This window comes from Cotesia glomerata, linkage group LG10 (assembly GCF_020080835.1).
Source record: "Cotesia glomerata isolate CgM1 linkage group LG10, MPM_Cglom_v2.3, whole genome shotgun sequence".
NCBI lineage: Eukaryota > Metazoa > Arthropoda > Insecta > Hymenoptera > Braconidae > Cotesia > Cotesia glomerata.
In genome coordinates this window covers 15232334-15254692 of record NC_058167.1, presented here as the reverse complement: position 1 = coordinate 15254692, position 22359 = coordinate 15232334, and the positions used below count along the sequence as shown (strand labels likewise).

General features: G+C 27.8%; 3 protein-coding genes across 5 annotated transcripts in view; 2 read left to right on the top strand and 1 right to left on the bottom strand.

The window, feature by feature from the left end:
• LOC123272647 (proto-oncogene tyrosine-protein kinase receptor Ret) overlaps positions 1–17359 on the top strand; it is a 34169-nt gene extending 16810 nt beyond the window's left edge. For 2 of the 3 annotated variants that reach the window (XM_044739585.1, XM_044739584.1), the window contains exons 3-20: positions 842–1069; positions 1194–1312; positions 1490–1625; positions 2080–2333; positions 3640–3814; positions 3890–3987; positions 5814–6085; positions 6169–6360; positions 7596–7768; positions 8012–8239; positions 11309–11411; positions 11754–11922; positions 13216–13520; positions 14522–14717; positions 14804–14933; positions 15009–15210; positions 15842–16020; positions 16159–17359. In XM_044739585.1, the coding sequence (XP_044595520.1) occupies positions 842–1069; positions 1194–1312; positions 1490–1625; positions 2080–2333; positions 3640–3814; positions 3890–3987; positions 5814–6085; positions 6169–6360; positions 7596–7768; positions 8012–8239; positions 11309–11411; positions 11754–11922; positions 13216–13520; positions 14522–14717; positions 14804–14933; positions 15009–15210; positions 15842–16020; positions 16159–16583 (3584 nt within the window). In that variant the 3' untranslated portion in view covers positions 16584–17359. The remainder of the gene's footprint in view (positions 1–841; positions 1070–1193; positions 1313–1489; positions 1626–2079; positions 2334–3639; positions 3815–3889; positions 3988–5813; positions 6086–6168; positions 6361–7595; positions 7769–8011; positions 8240–11308; positions 11412–11753; positions 11923–13215; positions 13521–14521; positions 14718–14803; positions 14934–15008; positions 15211–15841; positions 16021–16158) is intronic. The other variant, XM_044739586.1, reaches the window with a different exon arrangement.
• LOC123272648 lies at positions 8862–10681 on the top strand. Its single transcript, XM_044739588.1, has 5 exons — positions 8862–9177; positions 9331–9738; positions 9834–10078; positions 10151–10325; positions 10406–10681. The coding sequence occupies exons 1-5, from the start codon at positions 9099–9101 to the stop codon at positions 10588–10590; spliced, it is 1092 nt and encodes a 363-aa protein (XP_044595523.1). The 5' UTR covers positions 8862–9098; the 3' UTR covers positions 10591–10681.
• Positions 17360–17912: 553 nt separating the features above from the next.
• On the bottom strand, positions 17913–21929 carry LOC123272489. Its single transcript, XM_044739335.1, has 7 exons — positions 21151–21929; positions 20916–21063; positions 20689–20826; positions 20241–20428; positions 19589–19818; positions 19067–19492; positions 17913–18504 (listed from the first exon to the last, which is right to left on the bottom strand). Exons 1-7 carry the CDS (start codon positions 21688–21690, stop codon positions 18150–18152), a joined length of 2025 nt encoding a protein of 674 aa, XP_044595270.1. The 5' UTR covers positions 21691–21929; the 3' UTR covers positions 17913–18149.
• Positions 21930–22359: the final 430 nt, after the last annotated feature.

Here is a 22359-nt window from a genome sequence, read left to right as displayed (position 1 = left end):
CACTTATAATTTCTTTAATTTATTCCCTTCAATTGTAAATAAATCAAAAACACATAATAGAATTTTTTAAATTTCTGTACTGTAAATTTAGAAGTATTTATTAATTTATACGCTTTAAAATAAAGAAAATTATTAAAAAAAAAAAACGAGTTTTTTACTTTAATAATTTTTTTTCTTGATTTTGACATTCAGGGTGTATGTATTTTTTTCTTCAGTCGGTAGCTTTGTGTATCTATCTGTTCAATACAAAATTAAATTATCTTCAGTCGATAAATTCAAATTTTTAATTCTCCATTTTAATTTTTCAAATTTTGTATAATTTTTAATATAAACTTAAAATGACGAGGATTTCCAGTTGTTTATAAAGCAGCTATACAAAACTTGAGTTTGGTAGTAACTCTCCTAAAATTCTATTTTTAGGCAAATAACAGAGCTTAATTAAGTCGTATCAGTTCTGAATATCTATATATCAATGCAGTAAACGTTCTTAATGAAAAATCCGATATCCAAGGTAATTGGAGACTATGTTACTCAGAACTAATTCAGAGTTTCTGTCGTCGTAGCACCGCAAACTCGACCTTTTGCACTTTTATGTGTATGTGTCAGGTACTTGATATGTGCGCAATCTCCACCTTACCTTTAACTACGGCATTGTTCGCCAACTTCATTGGGAATATACTTTAAGAGAAAAAAAAAAGCTAATAATTGTTCCATATTTAGTCTGTAGCATCTATCAATATTGAAAATTTTTCAGCACAACAATTATCACATATAATTAAAAAAATTTCTTAAAAAATGAATTCACTAACAAAATCTTTGTTTTTTTTTTTTTTTTTTTCAGCGTTGTATTTTCCACAATCGGACTTAACATTGAGGCTTCCTTATTTACTGGAGAATGATGAATCTTTAAAAACAGAACTCACCCTTCTTAACTTGCGAACTTTGCCCAATGATTCTATTACATCAAGAAATCCTAAATATCAGATTGTTTCTGAAAGTGATAAATATGTGAGATTAGTCACTGAAAAGGGACAAGTTATTTATAATCTTCGATCGCTTACGCAAACAGGTAAGAGTAGATATAGAAATTGTTTTAAAAAAAAACATCCTTTTTTTTAATGAAAAATAGGTTTTATAACTCACTTGTATAAATTAAAATAGTTGACAATTTTTTTTTTTTTAACAATTATTAGATACTTCAAGGACAATCGTAATTCAAGCTCAAGAAGAAAAAGATAAGGCGACAATGGAAATAAAAATCTTACCTGTCAAGGAAATCGGAGGAAAGTTAAATTGTACAGAATTTACAAAAGTAAGGACTTTCTAGTCTTCTTATAAATATTAATTCAAACTTTTTAATTAAAAGTTATTTTTAATTAGTCAAAAATTAGTCTTAACACTAGCTAAAATCGCTACTTTAAAAGTCTATTAAAATTTTTTAAGTAAATGTAAATAGGTTACTTATGTGATTTTTTTATTATTTCAATAGGATATGTGCTTTTGGAACGTATCAAAGTATAGAATTTATGAAAATCAACTAGCGACTATGCTTGGTAAAATCAGTTCACCAGCTTTTAAAACACTTTGTCCAACTTATCATGTGATTCAATATGAACTACTAAACGGTAAATAGAATGTCTATTAGAATTATAAATCATAATGTTAAAAGTAACAGACACACCTATAATTTATTTATTTTTAAATAAATATATAATAGATGATAAAAATACATCAACGATAGATAAAAAACCTGTTGATGCATTTTTGTTTTAAGTTAATGAATTTATCAAATTGTTTGCAAACAGCAGAATAAATGCGTCAGTTATTTATTTGAAGTACAAAAAATAATCCGTGAAAATATTATCACATCTAGACATTTTATGGTATTTATGGGAATGAAAAAATAATTTATCATACTTTCTGCTAAAAATGATTGTATCAATTAATGTGTCAGATTTCGGATTAATTAAATAAAAATTCATTTATCAATAACTAAAAAACGTCTGTTATTTTCTATATTATGTGACTTTTCAAAATTTCAATAATATTTCTTGATATGACAATTTTTTTTTTTTTTAGGAACAGAATACTTTCAGATTATAAATGAAAGTTTTTATTCGAAACCTCTATTGGACAGAGACACTGTTGATTATCCAGGTGGACCGGGTGCTCATGTGGAAGTCCAAGTTAAATGTATTGTACGGAATGAGCAGTCTGGAGCAGAGTATACCCACGAAACTAACCTTGATATCGACATCCTGGATTTGGACGACAATCCGCCTATAGCGCAGATTAGTAACAACGTCGAGATAACGCTACGAGATTTTACGGCGGTAAATAAAATAAATCCTATTCATCGTTCACCGTAACCCTATTCAGAATTTCAGCATTCTTAAATACAGGGAAAATAAGAAAAAATTAAATGAATAGAGTATACAAAAGAATTGAAAATAAAATAATATAAAATATAAAACCTCAGTAAAGAGAAATAAAGCGAGAGAAATTCATGGTGGCTTATCTTGATTAAACTCTTGCTCATGATTTATTTTTTTTTGTTTTTACTACTTCAACTTTTCTCTTACGCTTTACATTTTTAATCCCTGAGTTTCCAGTACTTTTAATTTGACGGATGAGCATAGCGATAACCAACGCGTATGGAGATAAAATTTTATTACAAAGTTATTAATAAATACTGAGGAAAATAGATAAAATGTTATTTGCATAAAAAATTGCTCTTGTATAAAATTGATAATATTTTTAATTGCTCTAGTATATGAACCTGAGCATATCTTTTGTTATGTATAAGCTCGTTCGAAACATAAAATTGTCTAATAGTGAAATAAAATTTTTTGCAAAAAAATAATTTACGCAAACGATAACGATTTTAAACATAGAAAAAATTCGCTTTGAAAAATTACCATTTTTCTGAAAAATTTTAATTGATTTTTAAACAAATAACATTCCCCACCATATTTGCATTCAAAAATTAATGATTACTCTTTTTGGTAATGATGAAAATTTTAGAAAATAATTTATTATCAGATTAGTCATTTTACGTTAAATTGTTACAATAACTGATTTAAATTATGAGCATGAAAGTGCTAAATATAGAATACTTCTCTGCTACTGTGCTTTTGTCACGTTCTGATTTTTAATGAGTTGTCAAAAGAGTTTCTAAATTAATACATTTCGCCAATTTTAAAAAGAATAAATTGAAGAGTAAAGCAGAATGAACCCTTTGACCCTTATAAAGTTAAATTTCATTAAGCAAATTGAAATTGAATTATTTCAACAACGGTGGGACTCCCTTAAAAATTTTTTTTCTGCCTTCCTCATTTCTGACAAGTATATTTATATAATAAGCTTATATATCTATACTAATATTATGAAGAGAAAATATTTGTTTGTGTGTTAGTTTGAGTGTTTGCATTGAATAGGCTCCGAAACTACTAAACCGATTTGAAAAATTCTTTCACTGCTGGGAAGCTACACTATCCCCGGGTGATATAAGCTATATTATATTATAATTAATATTGAAATTTTTGTCAAATATCCGTGCAAAGCCGGGACGCACTGCTAGTATTATATATAATTATTGTTTTTTTAGTATATCAGTTTTCAATTAATTTGTTTTTACAGAATACAAGATTAGATGAAAATGATTTAATGGTAAAGGATGCTGATTCGAATGCAAGCAATACGTACACCGTTAAAATATTGGGGGATGTTCATAATGCATTATACATAACATACGATGCTATATCTGTTGATTATACGAATCCAGAAATACCTCCGACAACTGCGATTTACACAAGTCAGTTAAATAATTAATATATCTATCTATTTAAGTATACTTAAAAATTAACCGACTATTTCTATTCTATCGCAGGAGTGTTTTCGCGAACAACATTACTTCCAAAGTCGCCTTATAAAGTAATTTTGCAAGTGACTGATGAATCTTTGATCCCTGGAAGAGGAGAAAAATCAGTGAGTATTCAAAATTAATTAATTCAAACTCTATCTATAAGTTTAAGTTATGAAAAATAAATTGAGAATTGACAATCGTTTTACAGTCGTGTTTCACAGAAATATTTTGTATGCATTTACTATGTAAATACGCGACATAATACAATACAATTTGAGTCTCTTAAAAATATGCAAGCTGTGAAAATTATTCGAAAACAATGCGAAAGACTGAAGTGAAAACAAAATGATTTAATAATATACAGTGCTCGTTGAAATAATAACTCGGATGCGAGTGCACACAGACAATCCAGCTTAAACACCTACGTATCTATTCTATCCTCGACAATCTAAAAGAAAAAAAAATTTATCAATTTAGAATTAGCTCGTCCTCTGTTCTAAAATCAATACCACGCCCAAAGAATAATCTACTATGTTAGCTGTCAACAATATAGCTTCGATTAGGTGCTAAGTATGAATAACGGATTGTGTAGTACTTGCGGAAGTGTTGTCTCGACAGGAAGGAGAATTTAATGACTTTACTTATTACTTCCGTATGTCTAAGGATTAACGTCCTTAATCTACCTAAAATTCCGATGTTATATGCCATATTTCATCTACTAATTACTAATTTCTATATTATCAAGATGAGCAAAATTTACTGAACAGAGTGCTCAGTATATATTAGGGGTCTTTATCTTTTCAAATAGAATCTTTATTAATTAAGTTTTTAAATAACAGAAACTTACTTTTATAAATGTATTTAAAATTCAGATTTTCTTTTTTTATTTTAAAAATATCTCATTTTTTTACAAGCTCATTATTTTACGTAGGCAGCCGAAAAAATTGAGCCATATTTTCAATCGATAATTTCAATAAAAAACTGTTTGATGAGAATATCCAATTTTTTTTAAAGTAATTACAAAAATAACATTCTATAGAATTTTAGTTTCTTACAAAGATCTCGGCTGCCCAATTTTAAAACACAGTAACTGACAATTTTAAAATTTTTCTTATTAAAAAAAAGTTTGCACGCCAAATTGATAAAAAATTTGATTTATGAATAGAAAACACTTGAATATAAATATTTTTAAGAAAAAATACTTGTAATTAAAATCTAAAAGTTATAAGAAATGCAGCAATACAAAAAAAAACTATGCATAAAAATTTTGCAGTTTCTGTGCTTTAAAATTAGGCAGCTGATCTGACTGACTGTCAATTTGATGCAAAAACACAACAATTGTCCAGTACAATAATGTAATATTAATTGCAATTATCCTATTTCGCGTTTTGTCAAAAATCAATTTCAAATTTTAACGTCAGGTGTATTTAAATATCGTTAATAAGTATGCAAAATTAAAATTTTCTAACCCTGCCCTCGATGCAACAACTACTTTAATTTACTCTAAAAAAAAAAACTAAACTATTAATCATTTTGCTTCTGATATCAAAGTAAATCTTATTTCCTCAGTCCACCTTGCAATTTTTGTTTATCAAAATTTGTCAAAAATGATCGTGACCAAGTACCATTTATTTAATGTCATGCCGTTAACTAAAAGATAGCCCCATGTAATTAAATTCGTATAAAAAAGAAGGTAAAAAAAAAAACGTGATAGCTTTATATCAGATCGAAGTGAAAAAGGGTTCAACGAGCCAGCAATATAATCCACCCTTTTCGTCACGTTATTCCTCCTTCAGGACTTTTAGCGATACGTACACATACACATTTATACGCAACTTTTAAAATAATAATGTATTCAAAAATTCTTTTTGTCTTTAACGCAGGTACATTATATCGCTAACACAATGCACTTCATTGTTCTTGATAATTTTCATTTTTCCTCTTTTAGGTAAATATTACATTGTCTTTCATCGGGCCACAGCATCATCTGACTTCAACGACAACGGCTACCCCCCCGAAAAAGCCCATTTCTTTTCCCACCAGTGTTACCATATCTCGGCTTTCTTTACAATTTTTCCGAGTCACGCAGCCGTCTTTTAAGCCACCTACAAAATTTAATTTCAGTATTTTAGACTCGAAAATATTTAATGTCACCCCCAAGGGTGGTATCATTTATGTCGCTAATACTTCGTTACTGCAGACAGCACCTTTTAAAATTCCGTAAGCAAAATTATTAACAATAAAAATCATCCATCAATATCTAATCCTGATTCTGATGCTAATTCATTCAACGATTGTCGCAGTTTAACAATTCAATGGAGTACTCCGGGACACAAATTATTTACAGCCTCATTGACATTGTACATACTGAATCCATCTACAATACTTGTAAACAACAGCTGTATAAATCAAACAACAGCACTGCACTCGTGTGCAAATGCCATGGCACGGAAATCGTGCGAGTCACAATGCGGAATTGGTGGTGGTTCATTCAGGTAGAACAAATAAACTAATGCATGCCTTTAATTTCACTGCCAAAGCATATTGTTTGGTAAATAAATAAGTGTAATACTATATTATTATGTCAAAATTTATTATGTGATAAACATTGTAATTTTTATAGTAATCAGTGAGTTACTTAGATCTATTAAAATTTTCACAGCCTATTCGATCTATTTACTCTTATATGTTATCTAAAATATTTTTGAATGATAATATAAACGTAAAATCTGTGTAAACAAATTATTATTCTATTACTGTTTATTGTTATCTTACATTACTGTTTGATCATATACATATATTAAATAACAGGTACAAAAAAAAATATATAGACAATAAATGTATGAAAAATATATGATCTTATTGACAAAGTTATGTAGATTCAAATAATGTGTATGTTAACCAAATAATTGCGCAAAAAAAAATTTTTTTTGAAATATAGTATTAGATCTTTGCTAAAAGTTGGCTTGAAAAATTTTTACTAAGAAAAATTGTATGATTTTGAACCAAGCAAAAAAGTTTATAAATAAGTAAAATTAGCGGCATGATGGCCGAGCGGACTAAGTCATTATCCCGTTAGTTCGTTCGTGCATCATGCCGTGAGGCGAGGGTTCGAGCCCCGACGGTTGTTCGAATAGTTCCAACACCAACCGTCGGGGGTCGCTCCGGTAGCCAAACTGTACTGGCATGGGTTTTCTCTGTGGTTTCCCCATCGCCACTATTCCAACACCGATAGAAAGGGGTGAGGAATAGGGTAAATACAGTACAGAAAGCACAAGTCGGTCCACAGCCGCATTGAGAATAAAGTTATGTGCGAAATTATATGTTGATTATAAAAAGTGGAGAACATGTTGTTGATTATAAAAAGAGTGGAGAATATGTTGATAATAAAAGAGTTGAAAGATTGTGTTGATAATATAGAGCGGAGCATATATTGATAATAAAGAGTTGAAAAAGAGACTACATGCGGAGATGCTGAGACAATTAGCCTTGTAAAAACCATAAATCGGTATACAAGTAAAACTCATAATAATAATAATAATAATAATAAGTAAAATTTCTTGCCTCACGAGCTTCATTCAAAATTATCAAATTTTTGTAGATTAAAGCTTCTTTCTCTTTATTTAAGTCAACTATTTTTACGAATATATTTTCTGATTTAATTACCGAAACTAATATGAACTATAATGTAATATCCGCATTAAAGTTAAATAATATATTTCTACAACAGTAATTCCACAACAAGTGAGTGCATTTGGAGATCAAACAATCCAGCTAATTCAGCAATAATGACTGAACGATATGAAACATGTACAGCAGATTTAGTTCATTGCCCGGACAACATTTGCGATGAATTGGAACATCTGGATCCTCGGATATGTCCGCAAGACTGTACTATTGAATGTAATTTTCTTATGCAATTGTTTTTTGATTTTTTTTTTTTTTATCGGAAAACTATTTCAAAGGCAATTTTATTTCTTTTACTATTCAATTTGGCAATTTAATGTTCATCCTTTTGGTTTCACTCTAAAGAAAAGAATGTTTTTAAATTTATCGGTATCAATAGTAAAAATTTCCAGAACTTCAGTAGAAAAGGCATCTGCTTAATAGTGTTAAATGTCAAGGAGTATATTTATTTTATTTCAGCGGAGGTGCACTTTGCTGAGATGAATCGAGGTGGCAGAGGCATAAAAAGCGGTCTCGGTACGTGTTCATGCAATGATATGATGCAGTGTACATGTGGACCGGTACATTTCCGCAAAACGGGCAGCGATGGTTCTGGAGCGACTGGAGCTTATGGAAGTGCCAATAAAGAAGTAGCTAGAATAAAAAAGGAGCGTCAAAAAGAGACAGCTATATCAGACGCTCATAAAGGTTAGTAGAGTCGTAAACGTCCAAGAGTCCGAGAAAAAAATGAATCGATTTGTTAAAGCTCGTTTAAGGGAGCTGCAACTGAACGAATCTCTTTATTTGTGATTATTTTTTTATGGCTTTTTTGGGTGAATCGATTTATATGAGTCTTTTCAAGCAAATGATAAAGAATAATGGTAAAAACGTTAATTGCTGGAGTCTTTATTACGCGCTGTTAAACTTTTTGATTGTAGAAAAATTTATGAGGATTAGTTGAAGATAAAAAATATTAAATTTTCAAGGATTTCGTTTTTAAAGAAATTTCATGAATTTAAAAAAAAAAATTTAATTTAAGAATATTTAATAGGCAAGTAAAGAGAGAAAAATTTGCTATACATTCATAAACAAAGTAAAGCAAGTTATTTTTCCGTAGCGTTCATATGTTACTTTTCTTAATATTTCCAAGGTCACTATCTAAATAAATACTAAAGAACGCTATCACTCGTAAGCATTTCATTGAATTCCAACCGCTCAGTACTTTAAATTTTATTCCTCAAAGCAAATGACTGCCCTTCTGTACAAATATTCGGTAAACAAAATACCGTAACCCAATTTATTTGCGGAACTATATAGTATAGTAAATGAGTATAGTTATTAAGCTTTTAGTTGTTAATAATTTACGGAATAGTTCGTGTCATATTTTCATTATCCGGGCAAACTCTCTCCTGTAGACTTCAAATATTTGTGTGAAGCTTTTTTCTTGTGGATTAAAAACGACGTGATTAATAATCGTCTCCTAGCTTGAATTGTTTCTTTATAAAACTATTTTTTGTGAAGCAGTTTATTAACGTCGATAATCTATAATTTTATATAAAAGTGAAACATGAGTCAAAGTGTAGAAGAAATTTCACGAAAAAGATGTTATGATGACAGAGATAATGAGAAAAAATCGTCTAATGGCAGTAAGTATTTATTTAAACTATTTTTCATATTTTTATTTAATTTATTTCATAGTTCGGAAGATAAAAATTAAATTAATGTTTGGTTTTTATCGTTAAATTACTTTTTATATATTACAAATATATTTATAATTACTATAAATATATTTTATTTAGATATTTGGCATAGTTCTCCGATTATAAAACGTATAAAACTCGAAAAAAGTGAAGAATCTGAAAGATTCTTTTATTGTAAAGATGTAGAGGCTGAAGTGAAACAAGAACTTTACAAAAAAATTAAAGATGATCCATGTTCTAATAATAATAATAATAGTTGCAAAAATGAAACCATCAATAGTCTCGATGAAGGTATTCACATTTATGACGATGAGACACTTATCATCGAAGACTATGACGTATTTTGTAAGATTCGAAGTTGGGCATCCAACGCTGGAGTTACTACTGAAGATTTGATGAAGCTTCTTGATATTCTAAGAAGAAACGGACAAGCTTCTCGTCATAATGCATCGGCACTATTCGATGCCGATGTAACGCAACCTGTTTTTCAATCGTCCCCAAATGAGTGTAAGTTTTTTCCGCAACTTACTTTTTTCTTTTAAACTTTAATATTAAAAAAGAATTAATGAATTTATTGGTTTATAAATTATTCTTCTCTACAGTTGAAAAAAAAATTCTTGAAGAATTAAAAAACATAAAAAAGTCTCAAGAAAAAACTCTGAGAAAGTTAACGAGTGTTTACAATAACCAGTCTATTGAACCTACTCAAAATGATAATGATAATGATGATGATATTCGTTGCAAATGGTTCAGCGAGTATAATATATATTTGCCAATCAATAAAATAGAAACGTTCAATCAATTTGACAAGTTTTTGATTGAAACAGAACAGTTTAGGACAAAATTTGTAAGTTATTAAAAAAAAATCTTTGATCTGATGTTTTATTTATATTTATTGATATTTATTGAATTTATTTAGATGAGTTTCATTGATGTAATTATAAAACCAGATAAATGTTTAACAATGTCTCGGAAAATTAGCGCAGTACTCAAAAAAATGATGGTACGTGACGTAGTTATACAATTTACAATGATGAGACCTAAACCGGATAGAACTGTTATGTCCAAAACTAAATACTACGATTGTTTGTACGGTAAGAAAAAAAAAAACCTTTATTTTATAAATAAAAATTATAGGTTTTTTTTAATAATATTCGTTTATTTATACTTACAGATTACTTTTACTCAAATCAACTAGAATTCAGTGAAAAAACCTCGCAGTCAGAAAGCAAAAGAAGAAAACCAAAGAAAAATCAGAATGAAACTAATAAGAAATATTTCGCTAGCGCCTTTAGAGCTGCTATTTCAAACAGCAAAGATTGGGATGATCATCGAACAAAAGGACGTCAATCACTTTAGTGCTGATCTTAACACTTACTTTATAAATTAGTTATTAGTTTTTCTATATTTTTTCTGACACGTTGTTAATACGATAATTTATATCTTGTAAACATAAAACTATATTTTTGTTATATTCAATACTGTGGTAGTTAATTTATCTTCCACACTTATCTCGTAAAATAAAATTTTTTTCATTAATATAAAAAAAATTAATTACTCATTTTCAATTTTAATAAATTCATTCATATTTTTATTTTATGTTTTTACCAAAATATTCCATTTTTTTATCCCTTTTTTTGCAAAGTAAAAGTTGAATTCATTTGATAAACACTCGCGGCAATTCTTCGTGAAATTAAATTCTTCGGTCGTTTTTTAACTTTAAATTAATAGAGTATTGTAGAAAAGAGAGTTTGAAGTTATTGGATATAAAAGCTCAAATTTATTACCTAGAATCTCGTATTTTTACTCTATTGATTTTATCTATTAACCTTGTAAGTTATTGTTAATCAAAAATATTAACTTTAAGGAAATAGTCATTGATTTTTTTTTTAATAAGTTTTATTTTAAAAATCTGTTGAAATAAAATTTAATTATTAGGAATTGACAATTCCTTTAATTTATCTCTAAGACAAGGAAAATTGATTATATAATATTACGTAATAGCAATAAACTATTAAAAAGTAATTTAAAAAATTTTGTATGATATATTGTGTATAAAATAAATATTAATTTTCAGTAGCTTCGACAAATGTTTGTGGCCCGGGTTGTTTAATTGGTGCTGCTGGAGCTAGTTTCTTTGTTCTCTTGGTTGTTGGAGCTTTTGTTATGTGGAGATATAGGTAAGACCAATATATCAAGACATTTATTTTTTCTCTATCGATTAACTTTACTTACTTTTGCTTTTTTGAAACTCTAAACAGTGGAAAACCTGTTAATAATTAATGTCTGTATGTTTTTCTCAATAATTTAATTTTTAAGAAATAATAAAATTTCTTTAAATAAAATTCTGACCACATCTGCGGTTGAGAGATAAAAGCTTTTTTTTCATTTATGGTCAATAGTTAAATCTTTGAGAAAAACTTCTAATTGAACTATTAATGGCCGAAACACAAGAATTTTCGAAGAGAAAAAAAGTTCAACAGGATGATTGAACGTTCTTTTATTTTTTTCATTCTTCTCAGAACTATTGGAAAAAATTCACGACGAGAGTGCAAGCACCGTTCAGATGACATGAATAACGGACTTGGAATCCTTCCATTGGACTACTTAGACCGAGGTGATGGACATCTTATAAGTATAGATTCATTCGCTGCTACTAATCGAAGTTTGCTTCTTCCTAAATCATCACCAGTAAGTTTTTATTTTTTAACAATGAAACTATAAATCGTAAGAAAAATATTAAATGTATTTTAAAGGTAAAAAATTTTTCAACTCGCCTTTCAATTTCTTCTTTATTGACACTTTTTTTTAAAATAACTCCTTCGAAGCGCAACATAAAAAAAATATGTTTAAATTTTTGATAAATTCATAGTCAAAATTTCAATTTAATCATTTTTAAATTGCATTTTAAATAAAATGAAAAAAAATTGACAATAATGTAATGAATGCAATAAATTTCTTAAACTCCATTGCGGGTTTTTCCGATTTCCTGGAAACGGAAATGAAAAGCAGTGTTAGGAAGCGGAGACGTGTATCATAAAAACAGGCGAGAGAAAACGAGATATATCACACTTGAGTTATCATTTGATTCAGTTCACTGAATTGATGCCGACCTCCAGTCTAGATTTGTACAATCGATCTTGTTAGTCTAACTTTTACCGTAACACATGAATTTTGTAAAACGAAGCTCACTATCGCAAGTGAGACAATTTACTGGACACGGCGCAAGGCAAAGTAAAGTTAAACTTTCTGTACAAAGCTCCGTGAGATATATTGAAAGATCGTTATCATTATAAATTAGTTTGCTTAAAATAAATAATACCAATACTAGCGGGCAAATTATTCCACCCCTTTGAGTATAGAGCAAATATCGAGTATGTTTATGTGTTGAGAGAGTGAGGGAAACAGAGATTATTACTAACTTCCGGGAGTTTATTGAAATATTCCCTGTTTCTCATATACTGTGAATATACATGTATACATTCTTCTACTATACACAGGTATAGTGTAGTTGATTTTTAATTTAAAGGAATATTAGAATTAATTCAGATAAGACTTTATTTGAGTTATGCTAGTCAGGCGTGTCTGTATGTTAATTACTTTCATGTATGATAATTTATAAATCTAATTACTTATTTAAATAGAATAAGTTTATTTCTTAGTGAGAAAATATTATTTTGAATATTTTAATTACTCAATGATTGATTAGCATTTAAAATAGTTATTAATATTTTACATCAATGTTTTTAAATTTTGAAAATTAATTTAATAATTTTAAAAATTTTATAACAAATAAATTATAGCAAAAAAAATTAGAACAAAAAATTGATAAATAGAAATTTAAAAAAATAAAAAATGCAATTTTTTACAAATAATTTTTTGGGACAAATTTTTTTGATAAATAAAATTAAAATTTTCTATAAAAAAAATTTTGAGCAATTGAATTTTTAATATTAAATTTTTAATTGACCTAAAAACTTTCAGCCCGATCCAAAATGGGAATTTTCAAGATCAAGATTGACAATTGAACAAGTACTGGGTGAAGGGGAATTCGGTCGAGTATTACGAGCGAAAGCTGTTGATATTGGAGGCTGGCCAGGACCAACAACAGTCGCTGTAAAAACATTGAAAGAAGATGCCAGTGGCTCTGAACTTGCTGATCTTCTTTCCGAATATCAACTTCTTAAAGAAGCACAGCATCCAAATGTAATCAGGTTACTTGGCGCTTGTACATCCCCTGGAGGTCCTGTTTATTTGATCATCGAGTTTGCTGAGTTTGGATCATTGAGGTAAAAATAACAACATTACTAAATTTTTTATAGAATTATTGCGGCTTGTAGTTTTTTTATTATCACGTAAAATAGGTAAAAAAAAAAATAAAACATTTCTTTTTAAATGAAATGTAAATTTATTATGGATAGTAAACGTAATATTGTCAATGCAGAGTCCAATAAAAATACCATTGTCTGCCTAATGTATCCGGAAATCCTTAATTTAACAAATTCCATGACCACTAGGATGCATACCATCCAAAACAATAACCGTCTAGTCTCATGGAGAAACTTTCATAATTAAATTTTTAACTCTATTCAACATTTTAAATAATACATTAAAACATTTATTAAAATACCATTTGAATATATTAAAAAATTATTTTTTTAATATAATTTTTTTTTGTTCTCAGAGTTAATTTATGATGATAAGTATTTATGCATTCGAAAATGCTCCATCTCTAGATACATAGTTAAAAAATTACCTTGTATCTCGTGAACTATTGACATTTTTAAAGATATAAGCTCATCCCGATGCTACACTCATCGAGACCTTTCATTTAAGTACCCACAACAATTTTTCATATATTTTATATATATTATATATATATATATATATGTATATTTGAAAAATATATCAAAAATACATGTGGGTACTCAAATGAAAGCTCTCGATGAGTGTAACATCAGAATGAGCTTATTTCTTAAAAAATGTGAATAATTAAGAAATGACATTGTATTTTGTGAACTATTGACGTTTTTAAAGATATAAGCTCATCCCGACGTTACACTCATCAAGAGCTTTCATTTGAATACCCACATCAATTTTTCATATATTTTATATATTTATATATATTATATATATGTATATATGAAAAATATATCAAAAATGCATGTGGGTACTAAAATGAAAGCTCTTGATGAGTGTAACATCGGAATGAGCTTATATCTTTAAAAACTTCAATAGTTCACAAGATAAAAGTTCATTTCTTAATTATGTACTATTATTCTTTGTATAGAAATTATTTACGAAGAAGCCGTCATCTTGAATCAGAAGGACGTGTTCCTTGTTCAACATCATTATTATCAGCATCACCTGGTAACACGAGGGAAGAGTTACAAGACACTTCGTTAAATTATACAATAACTCCCCATGATATACTCTCGTTTGCCTGGCAGATCAGCAAAGGAATGGCGTACCTCGCCGACATTAAGGTAAAAACCACGAACATTATTCTGAATACATTGCTTCAGTTATTTACAACTTTGCGAAATATATAACCAAGTTATTAATTTTGCAGTTGGTGCATCGTGATCTAGCAGCTAGAAATGTTCTCCTAGCTACCGGTAAAGTTTGCAAAATATCTGACTTTGGACTGACTCGAGATGTTTATGAGGACGATGCATATTTAAAACGAAGCAAAGGAAGAGGTAAACAGAGATTAACTTTATTATATAATTTTAATTAGAATCATCAGATGATTGACTAGTACTTTATTGATACAGTGCCGGTTAAATGGATGGCTCCCGAATCTCTTGCTGATCATGTCTACACGAGTAAATCGGACGTATGGAGCTTTGGAGTGCTTCTATGGGAATTAGTGACGCTCGGTGCCTCGCCTTATCCAGGTGTAGATGTTCATAATCTCTACAATCTACTCAAAGCCGGATATCGAATGGAGAGGCCTGCTAATTGTTCTGCACAATTGTAAGTCTTAAGCTAATTAAAACGTGTTTATAATCAAGAAATACAAAATATTTTTCTGGAGAAATTAATTTTTGATTTATAGTAATTAATAATTATTTTATTTTCTTTTCATATACCAGAAAAATAATAATATTAATAATTTAAAGCAAAGACATGCTTAAAAAATTTTTTTTTCTATTCGAAATATATCTTCTATGTCTTTATAATTTTTTGTGAGTTATTATATACGAGAATTTGTTATATATCTGTAATAATAAAATTGAAAAATTATTTTTTTTTTTTTCAAAAACCTAAAAGGCATTAATTATAATCAAAAAATAAATCTACACTCTTTTATAGTTCCAACGAAATGCCAAAAGAGCCTTTTTTTAAGAAAATTTTTCTAGATTTGAGAAGAAACAATTTTAGATGAGAATTCGCAAGTTGTTTATCTAAAATTGTTTTTTCTCAAATCTAGAAAACTATTTTTCAATTCGTTTTTTTCGTTGTACAAAATTTTTTTAATGATACTATTTGTTGAAACTCAATAACAATTTTGCATTAATAAAAGATATTAATTAATTAATTAATTAATGTATAATTGCACCAGTATTACTCTAAAGTTATTAATTTAATGATAACTTTATTGCAGATATAAACTAATGGTTTCATGTTGGCACGATGAACCTGGGATGAGACCCTCATTCAAAGAACTAACTTGTCAATGGGAACGTATGCTTGAAGATGGAGTTGAATACCTTGATTTAAATCCACGAACTGTTCATAATCAAGCTTACTTTGCATCACTTCATGCTCTCGACAGCCCAACTAGTAAGTGCTTTTTTTTTAATAAAAAAATATTTTAAAAATATTTCTTCTTTCCCTTCCCCAAATTTGTCGTTTGAAAAATTAGCTATTAAAACAAGTACGCAATGAAAGTTAAATAACATTTAAAAATTATTCATTCAGGTTCAAGCAACGAAGGAGTTATCAGTGGTAACTTTAGTACTTTTCGGACTGAAGCAGTTAACTACCTCAGCAAACCATCAGCAGAACCTATAACTAAGTGTGATAAGATCGATAAACTTCAAGCTCTTTGGCAAGATCCAATTTGTAGCTTTCCAGTAGAACCAGTCAAAACGACTTATGTCAACGAAAGACCAGACAATTTAAATGTTAATCACTACGAAAGTCCGATAAAGTTACGCAGGGTAAGTGTGACGAGTAATTGTGAAAATAATTTAAAAACTCCGACGAACGAACGGCCTCAATCCTACATCGACATGCAGGGAAAAAAATCCGATAACGATAATAATCAAAATAATTTATTGCTGTTCAATAATGTTAATCTAAATAATGATAAAATAAATATAACTAATGATTTTACAAAATAAATTTAAAATTCCTGATAGTTAAAATTTAAGGGGCAATTATATTTAATCAAAATGTATATATATATAGAAAAGTAATTTTTTAAATGAAACTACAAACAGTTGCGAAGATAAAATTTATGATTGCAATGTTTAATGGAAACTCGGACCAAAGTGCTAAATGGAATAAATTATCTATACCAAAGGAATTAATTAATCTTGCCATATTTTTGAGTAAAAAATATATCAACATATAGAGTAAATAACTTCTCTTTTTTATTATTTAAAAATTCATGTAGATCGATAGAATAATCAATTAATCACAATCACGAATTTTACTCTTAAGTAAGCTTTCTATAAATCATCATATATTTTATTATCAAACGTTTAAAGTCAACTCAATATTTTCCACACAACATAATTAAAATACAGTCAATTTAATTACCAAAGGACATATTTATGGACTGAAATTAAATAAGACTTCAATAATTATTGAATGTTATCAAAGTTCAAAAAATTTCAGGAAGAATTATATTTGACTTTAATTAACAATCAAGCTACAAAAGAAACTAGTTTTCCAACTATTTGCTAAAGAACGGTATAGACTAGTAATGCCTAGTATTTTAGAGCTTTAAGTTACCTTTACATAATTATCTTACTTATAATTCAATAGATTAAAATTCAGTGTGAAAAGAACGACTGGTTTATTTACTTATTGATTACAGAATTAATTATAAAGTGCGAGGATTGAAAAAAATAGATTAAAGAAATTAAAATTAACTACACTATAAAATACAAAATAAAGCAAAAAACTTTTTTTAGTTTTAAAATTTAATTATAATTAAAAAATTATATTTCATATAAAGTTCCAAAAGAAATGGTCTTAAAAATTTTTTTTTGGTTTCATAAAATAATATTCAGTAATTTTTATTTTATTTTATTCTAAAAAAACATATTTTTTAATTTATAAGGATACTCGATTTTTAAAATATTTATAATTGAAATTATTCGACAATTAATAATTAATGTGTATATATGAAATAGAGCAAATGCATGTTTTTTTTTTTTTTTTAATAAATAAAAGTTAATCTAAGGTTTTTTTTATTGAATTAGAATTTAATAAGTAATTTGTTATTTATAAGAGACTGTGTTATATGTACCTTAATTATATATTTATGTTGTAATAATTTGTAATTATATACTTCGACATTCCATTGTAGTTCATAAAGCTATTTTGTTTTTATTATATTGTAAAGTTATTTATATGATAAAAAGATAAAAATATAATGACACATATTTTATTTCTTTGAATTAAAATATTATACTATAAGTTTTGAAATTTAATATCTGTGCCATGTGTTATTATTTGATGTGTACTATTTACTATTGAAATAAAAATTATCAGCACTTAATAATTAATGAAATAGTTTTCAAAACTATTTGAATAATTTAAAATTGTTTTACTTTTTAATGCTCGTTGAGTTAGTCCAAACAATACCTCTAAATTAAAAATTTACAGAATAAATATCGAGGTTTTTTACTACGAGTTATTCTTTGATATGAAAAACTTTTTATTCTAATCATTTTTTATTACTGCCATTTTAACCCTGAGAAGATATCCCAACCAATTTTAATGGATGCAGGTGTCACGCTCTTAGTAACACCTAGTTCAGTATTCATGTACTCCTGCGGATTTATAATGAAAAGCTTGAAGGCGATAAATCCCCCGAAACCTTCATAGCCACGATGAAATAGTCCAATTCCTCTCAGGGGAAATAATACTTTGCTTTCAACTGGCCGTGCATCAAAAAAAGGGACAGTTGATTGTCCTGCATCCTTCTTCAGATCCGATACTTTGAACTTAACAAATTGATTTCCTTTCAAATTTGGTATGTTTTTTGGAGATTTTATTGGATTATCCGGGTTTGGAAGTAACAACTCTGTTCTAAACAAGAATTATTGAAAATTAAAAGCAATTAGAAACAGATAATTTACACTGAGAGAACAGTTTTTTTTAAGAAGTGTATGTATTTTAATAAAATAGTAAGGTAAAAAACCCAGTTATTGACACTGGCCTAGTTAATTGACACTTGCAATTTTATTCTAATTAAACAAATAAAATGCTCTCAAAAAACCAATTACCTTAAAATTTATAATTCAAAAATTGTATTTATTAATTTATTAGAGTCGATTTGTTTTATTTAATTAAAATAAAATTGCAAGTGTCAATAACTGGGTCTTTTACCTTAATTTGTTTATATATAAAGGATTATTTTTATGATTTCTATTGGAGTAATTTCTAATAAATTAAAATTATCAAGTGCGTAATTTATTTCAAACGAGATTTGTTAACTATCAATTGAATTGGATTCAAAGTAATCCATATTTAAATAAAACAAATTTGTTAATATTAAAAACGCCTTTTTAAGTTATTTAAAATAAATCTACAAATTTAAAAGAAGCAAACAGTTTTTTCAGTGATACAATTATCAAAAAAATACTCATACTTGTTCTGTTTATTGTTTGAAGAAATCCAGACATGGTTTTTGGATAATTTTCCCGTTAGGTAATCAAACTCCGTTAAACGAATCTGCATTTCTACCGAACCGTTTTTATACTTTGGAAGAGTATTGAAATCGCCAGCGAATCGAAATCGAACGCCTGTCACGATTGATTCTGTAGAGGCTTTTATGTTATCTAAATTCAAATATTCTGGATAACCGAAATCTTTTGCTGCTGTTGTAAGACCATATGCTACACCAGGTTGTCGTGGATAAGTGCAAAAAGTGAAGTCATCATGAATAGAACAATTATCAAGTGCTTTCCATGATACGCTGTTGTTATCTATCTTTCCATGAGGCAAAAGCTTTCCTTCTTTTATGTTGACGTAAATTGTGTTATTTTTTATGACAAATTTCAAGTCCAGAAGAACCCTAAAATTTAAATAGTTTCTGTTCTTAGAACACAGAAATTGATAGTAGACATATATTCAGTGAAATAGTTCAAAAAATCTATCTCCAAGAACATACTTGTTGCTGTTAGTATCAGACACTTGATCTTGGAAGCTGATGGCAGTGATTTCATGATGGATTTCTCTATGAGGCTTGGCAGTACAAACGCAAACACAATTATCACAATAACGACCTGTCCATTGATACCAACTGTTATACGTAACCATTTTTCCTGAACAATTAGTATCATTGCCATAAACATTGTTATTTCTATCTCTAAACCATTGATATCGTCTTACATCATCATCCTACATTATACATCACACTTCAATATTATCAAAAGTATTAGGTGCTTCATTAGGGTTTATCAAATAATCATTTTGTTGAAATTAATTCTCAATTTTTGATTATAATACAATCAATATATAATTTTTGAAGAAGAAAAATAAGTAAAAATATGTACTTTTCTTTTCAATATGTTGATGAAAGAATGAAGTATAGAATTTCAAAGTTTAACAAAGTTTTCTTTTATTTTATTTGAATTAAAGATGAAAAATCTAGATTAGCGACCTCTAAATATTAATATTAATTATTAAAACTTCAACGGGTAATTTATTTTGATATCCTTTAACAAACTATCAAGACCATTTGAGAAAAGAAAAATTTGTCGATTTTTTTAAACTCAATCATTCATTTTTAATGATATCAATAGAAATTTTGTAAAGCTTACCATCTGACAAATTTCGAACTTGCCACCCATATATTGACAATCTAAGTCCTTGCACATATAATTAACGTGAGGCTTAAAATTTTGACCTTTTGTATTACAATTATACGAACAACTTCCATCCTTGTCTAAATAATATTCATTTTCAATCATTACTTGGTACATTCTTTCCAACTCGATGTATGTTTTGTCTAAACAAATATTTTGATTATCAAAAAATACGAAAGAAGAAGTATCTTATTTTGTATTCACAAAATATCTGAGCTATTTTTCTGCTCAATTTTTATAGGTTCCAAGTAAGGGTATTCATCTAGAGGAATTTATCCGCCCAATCATCAGCAGAAATTAAATTTAATATTATAAAAAATGAAGTTAAGCAACGGATTTACCCTTTTGAATAAAAATGTTCGGAAAAATCAGAACGTTACACTGTAAAAAAATTAATATTTACCTCGAGTATGATTACTAAAGTCACAAGCATAGAGATACTCGGAAAAATTTCCTAGATAATCACGCGTAAAATTCATCAACATTGTAACATTATTCATGAAATGATTTCTTTGATAAAGTAATTTTTTTTTAACGTTTGCTATGAAATAAAAAAAAAAACTGCATTAGTTTAAATGGCACTAGAATTTAAGAAAATACTTTTAATTTTTTATAAATCATTACCCTCACTCTCTACGGTACATTTAAATTTTAAACTAAGACCAATTGACGTCCGAAAAAATTTCAAAACAAACCCTCTGAGTATTTCTTTAGATAAGTCATACAAATCTTGTAAAAATAAATGTTCATCGCAATCAACATTCATGGTTTCTGATTTCTATAAAATGACAAATATAAAGAATAAAATATTTTTGTTTTATTATTTTTTTTTTTTTGGTACTGATTAAAATTTATAACAACTTACAGCTTCTCTTCTTTCAATCTCACCCGTCAATGCTTCATAACTTCCTTTGATGTAAGAATACGTCAACTTCGACTGAGATATTGTATGAGATAATGGAAATGAACATAAATTTTGAATATCATCAATATGACTGCTGACTTTGTTTTTAAAAAAACGATTGATTAAGCTCTCCAAAATTTTAAGCTCTTTTCTCAAACCTCGAAAAATTATATGAGGAAGTAATGACAGCAAATTATTTTTATTCATTCGATGATCTCTTAATTTTTTATCGAATTCGTCCCACATAAAATTTGATTTATAGTTATCTGTCTCATTAAAGCTATTGAAAGTTTTCAACATTTCAGAAACAAAATTTTTTATTTCATTATTTCTATCCTCTTCATCCATGAAGCTTGTTATTTTATACTCATTGTCTATAATAAAATTGAATCCTTCAAAGAAATCGTGTATTGAATTTATATCAGTCACATCTGGCCAGTGGAGAGAAGCAACGAAATAAGTATTAAAAACAATAAAAATAGTTAAAATTTTTCCAAACATTATTTTCCGTTATTTAAAAGTCGCAATTAAATCGCGTGGACTAAAATTTATCCACGTCTAACTTCACTGATTTATTGAGGTACACTACGAAAGTAATATTGCTGAACTTAGGAAAAAGATATCACAGCAGAAGGCTCTATTATATTGCTTAACAACTGTCTTCCTCAATAGATTTATATGCTATCTGCGATAAAAAGATTAACAAATTATATCAGGCCATATAAAATAACGAATCAAATTCTCAATTATAATCGACGTTAAAACCTATAATAATAGTAATAAATTTACTTTTATCGGTGTAATATATTATTATAAAGTGCGTAAACGGGAACAAATAAGAACTGAACTCACGTACATTGTATTATTAGAAAAAATACTTTTAAAGTATTATATCAAAAGTTTATAAGATCAAAAATAAATAATGGAAGTTATAATAATTTTCAACTATGTTTTATTCTTTAATTTAATTTAATCTTTTCAAAACAATAAGATAAAGATTTTATAAAAGGTTATTGAAGAGCGGAAATGAGAATTAATTTCGGAAAAATTATTAGAAATAATTTACAAATTAATTTAACAAACTTTTATGTACTTGTACAAAGTAATTTAATATTGTTTTATAAGCCAAACTGATTTTTAGGAAAACTGAAGTTATTTTGGAACAAAAAA